Genomic DNA, 12,372 nt, shown 5'->3' with positions numbered 1-12,372 from the left:
AATGGAAAAGAAAATGAGAGTTGCAGTCAGAACCAGTGTTCAAATCTCAGCCCAGTTACTTTATAGCTTTATGACCTATAGTAGCTTAGCATCAGTTTATTTTAAAAATGAAAATAACTATACCTTATCTGGTTGTTTTCTTGGATTAAATGAAATAAATAGGTTGGCACCCAGCCTAGAGTCTTTATGGCTCAATACATGTCAGTAACCTCATTATTCAATAAATGGCTTAAATTATTTTTCTGTGTGCCTTGTACCACACTGACAGTGGTGCCACCTGATAGAACCAGAATAATCTAGCATATGAGACTATGACACTCTTTTTTTATTTAAAAAATATAACCACAATCTCTCAAAAGTTAGTATTCACAGAAGTTAGTAAAAAAGAATCTTTCTACAAGAGCTGAAATATTTATGATTTTTTTACTGGTGCCTATGTTGACATATTTGTATTATTTCACTAAAAATTCATTGAGAAATGAGATTTGATATGTCAATAATAGAGGAATAATTTTGAAAAAATATAAAGCCTATTTTGAAAAAAAAAAAGTTCCCTTTTTTTAAGGAAAGAGTAGAAAATACTCAGAATATAATAAGCCTAACACCTGACAAGAAAGGAAAAAAAATCACTGATATTAAATTTTGGTTGAAACTTGTATAAGTCCCAGGGGTTGTAAGTATCCTATTACAAGCAATTACTTGTTGTGTTTGCAGGTCCCCAGTGGTAATAATTAGTCTACCTGTTGACACACTATTTCTCCTGTCCCACTGTTAATGTAGGCAATTGATTTGCACATGGGGGTAATTACCATCACTGATTGTGTCTGAGATGAGCTTCCCCACTAGGCTTCTGTCAATCATCACTTTCTCCAGCTGTGGCCCAGAAAGGCTTAGCGACACCAGCACACCTGAACCAAAGAGGAGCTAAAACCAGGTAAGGGGGAGAAAGGGAGGAAGACATTCTGGGTATTAGAATTTTTTAAAATCTCTCTCCAAATGTACAACTTAAACAGATATTTACACATGCATTTATACCATGAAATTATAAAGAGGTTTTCTTCACTGGAAAACAATCACCCCAACATTCAGAGTAAAAATAAATAGGCACCTAACACCACTAAGTACTACACTGATTAAAGATATATGCAAAAAGCTAATTTAGTGAATGTTTATTAGAAGCCTAAATACTTACAAAGTGCCCATGAAGAAATAAATGCTTTATTTTGTATTTATAAAATGTAATGTGTACTGTATTAAAATATTTTTAAAGGTTACTCTTTATATCAAAAAGTAAACAAATTTTAAGGTTTGAATAATCATTGTTACACATTAAATATAGAAGCCATTATTACAATGTAAACAGCTAATACTATGATTTATTTGAAATTTAAACCCTACTTACTTCCAAGACCTTGTGAGTCTAAAATATTAAAATACATGTAAAAATAGGGCCAGGGATTTAGCTCAGTGGTTCTGGCACCTGCCTCGCAAGCCCAAGGTCCCAAGTTCGATGCCCGGTACCAAAAACAACAACAACAACAAAAAATACATGTAAATCAATGCAAGTAAGCAAAATGTTAAACTTTAAAAAATCTCAATAAATAATGCATACCATAAACAATTTCACAAGAACAGACAAAGAATAAAATATACAGGCTTTATCAATATCAGTGTTCAAGGAACCACCCAACAAAAGATGATTGGAAATCGGCACTGTAATTTTACACCGCTCCTTTCTATTTGTAGCAGCATAATTCATTCATCTCCAAATGTTTAAAACTTCTGAAAGGACTCTACATATGTGTGTACTTGTTATCTACAAGATTTTGAAATGTCAACATTGGAAGAAATTGTTTCACCTTCAAAGCAACAGACTCAAAGCTGATGAATCATCAAATAGCATATGGTATAAGGAAAAAAACAATTGTCAGTAAACAAATCACGAACATGCTAGCCAAATTCAAAGATAACTATGATTTAAACAAAACAGGGGAATCCCCCACCCACCTAGGCATCAAGTCTCAGCTAGAGAGAATGATTCTGTGTGAAGATATATTTGGGTATGTGTGAAAGAACAGTCCACAGGACCAGGATCCTAGAAAAAACACCACTACTCCCTCACTGTCCAGGCAAATGAATCAGAAAAAAAAACTAAAGGGTTTTTTTGGTAAATACTGTTATAATCCTTCTTCTATTCATCAGAAACTTTACTTTTCCTTGATTTAATGGACTGTTCCATTTCATGTTAATGCCTCTGTAGGAGTGTGAGGGGTCGGGGATGGGGAGACTTAATCATCTTTATGAGTTTTAAAGAGTAATAAGAGAAAGTACATTTGTTCCAAGAATTTCCAAATACTTCACAATTAATCTCTACTGAATTACATTCAGCCCTGCATCATATCTTCATGGGAAATGCTGATATATAATTACTATGGGAATTCCTCCATAGCAACATAATCTGTGTTCTTCACTCCTCAAATCGTCTCTTCTCAGACAGGCAGTTTTAAGATCTCTTCCTTATCAAGTTTTTCCCTTCAATATACTTTCTCTCTTCCCTATTATGTTCAAAAGAGCTCTAAAATCTGTCCTTTTCTACTATTTTTTCCTACTAAATATTTACACCTATAATCTTAAGTACCTCTTTCCTAATTATTCATTGACACCAGCTCCTTATGGACACTGGCTAAGCCCTATTTATCTTTGTATCTTAAATGCCTAGAATAATGCTGAACACATTGTAGGTACTCAATAAATGTCTGGAGAAAAGTCATGACTAACTCATCATGGGATTAGATAATTCACAAGAGAAAACCTGGCCTAGGCTTCCTCTTCAACATGACATGGCTTTTCCTTCTGCAGCATCCCTCCAAGCATCCAGCCCAGACTTGAGTATTGCCCATGACCAGGAGCTCACTGCATTACAGGAAAGCTGTCCTACCTTAGGACAGTTCCAATAAATTTAAAGATCATTCATTTGTTTTTTTATTCAACAAAAACTGAATGTTGATTATATGCCAAGCACTAAGCTAAATTTAATGGCTCAAAAATTAATCATATATAACCTTTAAGATAAGTTAAATGTAAGTTAATAGAGAGATAACAAGCAAATAAATGCTTTAACTCCTACTTTTAATAGGAGCGCACATTGAGTAAAATAGGAGTTTGAGAAGAAGTTGGTGACTCTTGAACTTGACAGTAAGGCTATACTATAGCTGCCTTCTCAACTTCCACTTGAGCCCAGTTTTTCTTCAGTAGTTCCCTCTTCAACTATTTAGGTAACATGATGGTTAACAATATGAACTCTGAAATCAACATTGGCTCTATTTCTTACTAGCTGTGTGATGTTGAGGAAGTTATTTCAGCTCTCCGTATCATGATCTCCTCATCTGAAAATAAGTCATGATAGTACTTACTTCATAGGATAAGAACTAAATAACTTTTACAAACAGCATGTAGAATAATACCTGGCATATAGTAAGTGTTGGCAATGACTGTTATTCAACCATTATTCATATAATATGTTCTCACTATTCTCTTTGCCATCTCTGAAAACAACTTTGACTTTTAAAAAATCTTGTAGCTGCTGTAATCTTGCACTCAAGATTAAACATGTAACATGAGATTCCAGGTGAGTTCTAACCAGGAAAAAGGATAATCTTTTGTTGCCTTTCCCAACTGCTATGATTTCATAAGGACATTCACTGTTTTCAAAGTACCTATAGGTTCCTTGGAAATTAATTCATCCAAGACTCTAATTTCTTTTTCCTGATTTTCTGCTCTCACCACCACTATCACAATATAACCCTGCTCTCCTAATAGAAACTTCTCTTTCTATATATAAGCATGCATTATGTTATAAATTTATCTTTAAAAGGCCATTTTGGTGTGATGGAGAAGGAAAGTGCAAACTGCAGGAGTAGGTAAAAGAGGGAACTAACTAATGCTGCCAAGGATTCAAAGGGGAGAGGGTGTCATGAAGCACCTGTTCTATGCATGGACATAGGACTGGTGATCTGGACACTGGATCTTATCCAGAGAGCTTGAGTATTCCTTCATAATCTTTCTCACAGGCTAGGTGTAGCCACTTACTCCTACATTCACTAATTCATTCCAAAAATACATATTTAATATATTGTATGATCAAGGTACTGTCCCAAGTTCTAATGATTAGCAGTGAATAAAACAGACGATGCTTTTGCCCTTTCTGTCCTCATGAAGTTTATGTCTAGGTATGGATGAATAACCACCAAATAAGAAATATAGAGAAAAAATATAAAACACAATAAGATAGGGATTTTAGATGAATGTTATTTTACCCAGGATGACTAACAAAAACATTAAAAGGCCTTCTTCAGAAAATAGAATTTGAGTAGATCCAAATAAAGCAAAGGCATAAATATCTGGAGGAAGTGAATTCAAGACAAAGAATAAATGTAAAAATTCTGAGCGTGGAATGTGCCCTGGATAACTGAAGAATACCAGACCAGATTACTTGGGGGCCAGTGAGAGTGATATTCACAGAGAACAAAGGCACAGAGGTAGTCAAGAGCCAGGTTAGGCTGGATCTTGTTGATGAGAAGCCACTGGATTTCAAGCAGCAGAGAATTATGATCTAATTTAACTTTGGGGGAGGGAAAAGAGCAAGGAGACCATGATGAGGCTGCTGCAGTAGTTCAGGAAAGAGAAGAGAATGGCTTGAACTAGAAAGTCAATGCTGAAGGCACTGGGCAGATTTCAGATATATTTATTCTCTCCCCGCCGCCCTTCATTCATTTCGATACCAGGGATTGAACTCAGGACCTTGAGCTTGCCAGGCAGGCATGGGACCACTGAGCTAAATCCCTAGCCCTACTGAGATATATTTTAAAGAGTATTTACTAGCACTTGCTGAAGGAGTGTGTGTGGCAAGAAGCTCAAGGTTTTCAGCTTGAGCAACTAGGTTATCTGAGATAAGCAGAAGTAATTTTAGATTATGGGGAATCAACAGTTTGGTTTTGGACATTATAAGTTTAAGATGTTTATGGAAATACAATGGAGATATCTACTAGACAATCAGAAATGAGTCTGAAGTTCAGTGGTGAGTAGGGGCTGGAGATTTTTATTTGGGAGTCACCAACAATATAAAGACAGTATTTTAAGTCATGGAAATGGACAAGCTCTCCTTAAAAAATGAGAGGAAAGAGAGAAAAAGGTCTGATGTCAGAGCTCTAGCATATTCTAATCTTTAGAGAGATGATCAGGTTAGCCCTCTTATTGAAACCAAGACTGGGTACTTGTTAGAATCAAGGATTTCCAGCATTTCAGATCTCTAAATGTTTTGTAGCTAGAGGAATTTCTGATACTACATTTTGGAATATGAAGGCATAGATAAATTAATAAGCTGATTAATACATTGTATAAAACAGCCTGTGGGAAAGCACAAAGTTTCCAAAGTACTGATGCCAAAGATACTCCTGGATATACTAAAGGAGATAACCAGTGTTAGGAAAAAAATAGTCTGAAAGTCAGGGAAAGAATATTCTAGCCCAGACAAGAAAGTGCTAGTTTCAACTCTGACAATTTTCCCAAAGCAGTTAGTCTTAAAGTCCTCAAAATGAAAAAGGGTTAGGACGTTATAAAATTTGGTAAGATAAGAAGGAAAAAGAGTACTAAAGACTATGTCCTGTTAAATAGCAAGTGGTCAAAGAATTCCGGCAGCTCAAAAAATGAAAATGAGCAGGCCAAGTGGCAAAGGTAGGCACCTCTGAAGAAGAGGCATCTCTGAGCTTGAAAAGAGCTCTAAGGATGAACCACCACTGTCCTTTTAATGTTATCTTTTGTGCAGGAAACAACTAAGGCAAAATTACTGAAACTTTTCCTTTTTTCTGACACCCCTCCAATCAAGAAGTGCCTTCCTTATTATCCTGCTATGACCACGTCTCTAGTTGTTGCCTTTATATTTTCTCCTTTTCATTTTCTTCAATAAGTTCATACCAGAGAGGTATGCTTTCTTTAGAAGACACCTGAAAATGATTCTCAGGATCTGCAAATGGCTTCAAATTGGTTTCTTTTAATTTTGGAGTCTACAGTATTTAGACTGAGTACTTAATTGGAAATAAGATGGCACTTTGAGAAGAAAGAAAATTTTATCAAATGACATCATTAATAAAAAACACAAAAATGCATTCAATAGGTCAAAAATTATGTGAGTGCCAACCATAAACTAGATACACAGACAGAGATCTGATGGTGAACATGATAGACATGACTGGTAAAATATGTGTAAAATTCAGAAGACCTCATCTTAGAAAGAAGTGAAGGTTTTGGTTAGGATAGAGGACTGTTTCCAAAAAGAGGAAGCTTAGAACACAGAAAGAAAAGAATTAAACCATACCTGATCTCAAGTATTGATGAACCAATATAAGTAATTGTTCATAAACAATTTTACACTAATGATCACAAGTAATTCCACTGAATTCTTCTAATTAAGAAAACTCCCCCAAGATCCATAGGATTATTATCACACCAGAGAAGAAATGAAAAGGAAAGGCATGTAAGGTCAGTATTAAAAATCAACGATGGGTGATAGGTTCAACCCCTGATGGGCAGGTAGCCAAGACTGATCCCATAAGAACATCATGGGAGACAACAGTGCTAACCACAATAACAGAGAAGCAATAAGGTATTAGGATACTTGAAGCGAATTCTAGGACTCGAGGAAATACCTAAAGTATTAATGAGCCATTTTTTAGAGGCCAAATAAATTTGTATCATGATGGTAACTAATGCCTTACAATCCAATCCCTATAATGAATTATTGAGAAACTCAGAGAATTATTAATAGTGAAACAATTTTACATTGGGGAATCTACAGGTGAAGATGAGAGTCACTGATTATTTTAGCAGATAACCTACTAGAGAAGAGAAAATGTTTTCTGTAATCTGTTCCTTCATTTGCTAAGCATTTAGTGACTACAAAGGGAAACCATGCCTGACTAATCTATTCAAGAAGAGAGAAAAAAGTGAGTGTAGTTAAAACAAAGATTAAAAAAAAATTAATTGCTCATTACATAAAAATGACATATGGGAAAAAAAAGACAAGAAATAAACAGTTCGTGTTTTTTCTTCTGGACAAGGAACTGTTAAAGGGTATCCAAAAGATTTGTGTAATGTTCTTCAATATATGGAGCAGACACATGTCTAGAAATGTTATCTGCTTGCTAAGTCTATTTCAAATTTTTAAATCTCATTTTCATACTTATTCCCATTATAAAACAAATGATGCTATATTTTAATCCCTTCTATTTACATAAGATGATCATTCCTAAAAATAATTATAATCAGGTCAAATTCACAAAAGATGATCAGAAAGGAAATTTCACATTTGTTAGTAAATTTAAATGTAAGAGGATAAAAGCAATGGCAAGAAATGAACATGAAGACATGTCAGATTGTTATGGCTTATATCTAAAATGTACCCCAAAGCCTCATGCATTCATAGGTGGGACTTTGGAAAGGTGACTGGATCATGGGGCATGATAGTCATGAATTAGTCCACTGAGAAGCTTATAGCTAAATGGGATTTGGGAGGTAAAGCCTGGAGGAGGAAAGTCACTGGGGGTGTGGCCTGGAAAAGTATATCCCCTTCTCTTCTCCCTTGATCCCTCTTTCTGCCTCACCAACATGCCATCCATAAGCAAGCCTCCTCTGCCATGTCCCTTTACCATGTCACCCTGCCTTGGAGCCAGCTGGCTATGGACTGAAACTTCTACACACTGAGCCAAAATAAACCTCTCTTCTTTTAAGTGTGGGTGTTGGGTAACTAAGACACAAATAATATATTAATTTGGTATAGTGCTTTATAATTTACAGAAGAGTTTTACATACACTAAAATGCATATAAAATGCCAGGATAACTCTGGTAGATAGTAAGTATGCAAGTTTCAAAAATAATAAATTAATTAAAGAACAAAATAAAAAATAGACAATAAGAAACAGGGAGACAGATCTTTTGCAAATGGGAAGGTGACCGAGGGATAGAGGGAGGGATACAGAGGGAAGGAGAAGGGGAAGTAAAAAGAACTAAGATGTGCTATGCACATGTACCAACTCCCTACAATGAATGTACTAATTATGTATTGCAAACATGTACTAATAAAAATTAAAATTTTTAAATATTAATGGAGTTCTTACACTAATTCTCAATCAGAACAATAAGCCAGCTAACCAAAGGTCTCATACTAGTGGGAAAGTTGTGACCAAAACAGATCAATTAATAACATTTCTTTTTTTTTTTTTGGTACCGGGGATCAAACTTGGGACCTTGCGCTTGCAAGGCAAGTGCTGGAACCACTGAGCTAAATCCCCAGCCCAATTAATGACATTTCTATACTGTCTCTGATACTAAGGAACTATCCTTAATTCTCATTTTTCAGCTGACTTCCATGTAATACCCCATTTGTTTTCCTTTCTCTAGCTCTTTTCTTTAAACTAGTGATGGTGAATCTTTTAGAGCTTTCAATGACACAAACAGCCTGCTTGGCACACATGCCATAGGTTTGTCACCACTACTCTAAACCAATTGTTCTAAACTAGAGATGATTTTGGCTACCCAGGGACTGCTAGAAATCTCTGAAGATATTGTGGTAGCAAGCTCCACAGATCCTAAAATGGAGACTATTTGTTAATGAGTTGCTATGGAGATGAAGGGTTTTCGATCTTTCCATCAAGTAGATTTGGGAGTACCTCAAATTCTAATCAACTCTTGTCTCACATAGAGGAAAGGTAATGTGATAAGATGTCCTCTGACATGAGTAAGGATCTGGTCAGATTTGTCAACAGAGTGGTGGATAGTGCACATTCCAGATCAGAAGCCTGAAGGAAACTTGTTCCGTGTCTCTAAGCACATTCAGGGCTATGACTCTGATGACTAATGCCAACTGTGAAGACACAGAAAGCCCCAGGGTAAGTTACACAGCTAACCTTAGTGTAACAGAAATATCCTGTTAGAACACCTCCTTGCTTTTGTTCTAATTTTCTGCTCACCAATCAGCCTTCTTATCTATAATTTAGTCTCTTGAGTGATCCGTCCATCAGGTAGGAATGCCCCAAGCAAATAAGCAATGTTTATGATGCCAGATATATCTCACATTGTAAATTGATAAATTGCCATTCCAGTCAATAAATCAGTCATTTCTGAGTTTGGCTATTGTGAATGTTGTTAGTACAAGAAAATAAATGGAGATAACATAAGAGATAAATAAGTTTAATTAATCAGAAATTTTCTGCCTAAGTCCATGATACAATGTTGAATGAGGATGAAATTTTTAAAAGTCACAAAAGCAACATCATCCCATTTTACTAGGCAAAAAAAACCAAGTATGCTAAGCCTACACATATACATACTGAAGTTATATAAACAAGAAAATATCTGGAAGAACATACACAAAACTGTTGGTAGTAGACACATCAGAGATGGAACTGGGAGCTGGGAGACATGAAATTTATCTTTTCGCCTAATAGATTTTTGAACAATTGATACTAGGGATTTTTTACTTTTGGTATTATTTATACATATTTTTATATTTTTGGTATTTTTATATAAAACTTTTCAAAAATAAAAATGAAGCTCTTAAAATATCTAACCACACATGCATTTTTATTTTATGGTTTTAAAGAAATGGCACAAATATGTTTCTGAAGTCAGAATGTTAACAATGCATTAAGAATGGTTCCTCCTTTGAAAGGCCGATTAGGACAACAAAATGATCCCCTCTTGTCTATAAGTTACCTCATAAATTCTTGACAACCTTTTTATTATTTTGCCTTGATTATTCATCCATCTCCAATTTCCTTCTTTACTTAAAAGTTACCAGTAACAATTGTAAAGTATAGTATATCCAAAGTATGAATTACTATGCACTTATTAAAGATAAGGAGGTAGCTATACACTGTTGACAGGTATTACATATTGTTATGTGAAACAAGTTACAGAACTATAGGTATAGAATAATTCCATTTGTTTAAAAAAATATGCATGTGTAAATAAAGGGAAGACTATTTGAAGAAGGATATAAGCCAAACTGATGACCACAATTACCAATGGAGAGGAGAATGAGTTCGGAGTAAGGAGAATATTTACTTCTTATATGTATCTGTTTGTATTGTGTACCATTTTACAATTACCAGGAATCATCTTTATCATTTTAAATTTTAAAACACTGAATGTGGGAATAAGATCAAAGCTAAATCTTTATTCAGTTCCTTTAATTTGAGATTGCCATTTTTAATTGCTCGTCTTTACCTACAAGTTTCAAATATACCAGTATAATCTGCGGATTTTCTTTCTTCCATTTATATCAGGTCTCTACTTAAATATACTTCCTTGTCCTTTCTCTTTTACTAGGAACATATTTAACAGTTGATGTTCTACCTTCCAACTATCCTTCCCAGTAATCCAGATCAACGTAGCATAACTGTAAGAGTGTTTCCAAAGCATAGGCCATGAAATAATAATCACTGAAGATGTTCCAGGAAACACAGAAACTTGCCATATAATAGATCTCTCTTGGAAACTGACAACAGCACCACCTGAGTTAACTGAAATACATATACATATATACATACACATACTCTCACCTTCATGTGGAATGGGACACCTTCCTAAATTGTCACCATAGACTTATTATGGTAGGTTTAAGCACAACAGAAACTTCTTAGGGTAAATACTGTTAAATTGCTACTAGGCTTTTTGCTGAGTTAGAAAAATAAAACCTAGAAATATCTAAAAATAAAAATTATCACATAAAGAAAATGTAGAGTATATACCCAATGGAATACTACCTTAAAAAAAAATTCTATCATTTGCAACAACACAGATGAATGTGAAGGACATTACAGTAAGTGAAATGCTAGGCAGAGAATGACAAATACTGCATGATCTCACTTATACATGGAGTCTAAAAATGTCAAATTCATATAAGTAGAGAACAGAATGGTAGTTATCAGATACTGGGTAAGGAATAGAAAAATGTTGGTCAACGGGTAGAAAGTTTCAGTTAGGAGGAATAAGTTTTAAGATCTACTGCACAGCATTGTAACTATAGTTAATAATTATAGGTTATTTCAAAATTGCTGAAAGGGTGCATTTTAAATGTTCTCACCACAAAAAATGGTATGTGAAGTAGAAGATATGGTAATTAGCTTAATTGATTTAATCACTACAATGTTTTCATATATCAACGTATCAGACAGCATCCCACAGAGATAAGTCATCCATCCACAAAGTTTTTAAAAATGTTGAGTGAAAAGTGAAAAAAAATCACAAAATATTTATCAAGAGTTTTATAACTATTCCCAAATATCTGATTAACTGCCCTCCAGGAACTTTCAGAGATAGACAGTAGGTAGAGCTAGAACCACAAGAAGTCCTCAAAACTACAGGGTAGATTTCACAACAGTCACTCTTTTCCAGGGAGGCAGTGGCACCTGCCCTAATAGCTTTGGCCCAGGAGAATGCTGACTATGACAGAAAAAAGCTAAAAATCAAGGGATTGGGGGAAGCAACCCAATGCCTGGTTTATGGAAGACTTAACTCCAGGCTGGGAAGACCTCAGGGGAATAGTCTGAGGCTTAAAACCCACTAGACCATGGATGCATTCAACCAGGTGGAGAGAAATGTCAAAAAGGAAGGGGTCAGAAAGTAGAAAACAGTGGTGGTTTGAACATTGAGAGGAAAATTTGACCACCTAAGGTTTTGCAAAGGGAAGGAGTCTGATCTGAGAAAGCCACTGTGGAAGGCTGGGCACTAACAGCTTGCCACCCTAGCAGAGATTCTGCAAGCCTACAGCCTTTCAGAGTGAACATGTAGGGACTAGCAGGCCACTCCCCAAGAGCACAGCCTTGCTCAGAATTTTGACCCACAGCCCAGAACTGCTCACATTCTAGGTGAGCACATATGGTGGGCAGCCTAGGTGTTTCTAGTGAGTTCAATCCCAAGTACAGGAGTACCAAGTCAGTGGGTGTGGGCCAATCCCATCACAGGTAGATCAGCCAAAGTACATATCTATAATGACAGAGGGCAGAGCACACCCTCCAGCCGAGACTAACAGCTTCTGCTGGGAGAGAGGTGGAAAAGAAAAATTCTGGATAAGAGTGAGAAGAAGGAAAAGAGGGAAGGAGGGAGGGGAGAGAGACAGAGAGACAGAAAACATGAATTAATTACATTCCTCTTTTTAACAGCTTTTAACAGATAGCATCCAACAAACAGAACTCTAGGGTAATTAAATGTCTCCAGTATAAATACTGCCCATAAAGAATACTGAAACTTTTTATTTGTTTTGTGTGGATGCAGTATATAAATGTTTTTATTGCTTTTGCTTCTCCAGTGCTTTA

At 35.5% G+C, this 12,372-nt stretch overlaps 1 protein-coding gene across 11 annotated transcripts in view; it reads right to left on the bottom strand.

Moving 5' to 3' along the window:
- The window catches only part of Wdpcp (WD repeat containing planar cell polarity effector), a 406,541-nt gene that overhangs the window by 306,219 nt on the left and 87,950 nt on the right, over positions 1–12,372 (bottom strand). For all 11 annotated transcript variants that reach the window (XM_087216012.1, XM_087216011.1, XM_087216010.1 and 8 more), the window contains one exon: positions 810–924. In XM_087216012.1, coding sequence (XP_087072138.1) covers positions 810–924 — 115 coding nt within the window. The remainder of the gene's footprint in view (positions 1–809; positions 925–12,372) is intronic.

Source organism: Heterocephalus glaber, unplaced genomic scaffold (assembly GCF_053883595.1).
Source record: "Heterocephalus glaber isolate CG9 unplaced genomic scaffold, H.glaber_assembly_v1.0 deba00001457, whole genome shotgun sequence".
Classification (NCBI taxonomy): Eukaryota; Metazoa; Chordata; class Mammalia; order Rodentia; family Bathyergidae; genus Heterocephalus; species Heterocephalus glaber.
This window is presented reverse-complemented; position numbering and strand designations above follow the sequence as displayed.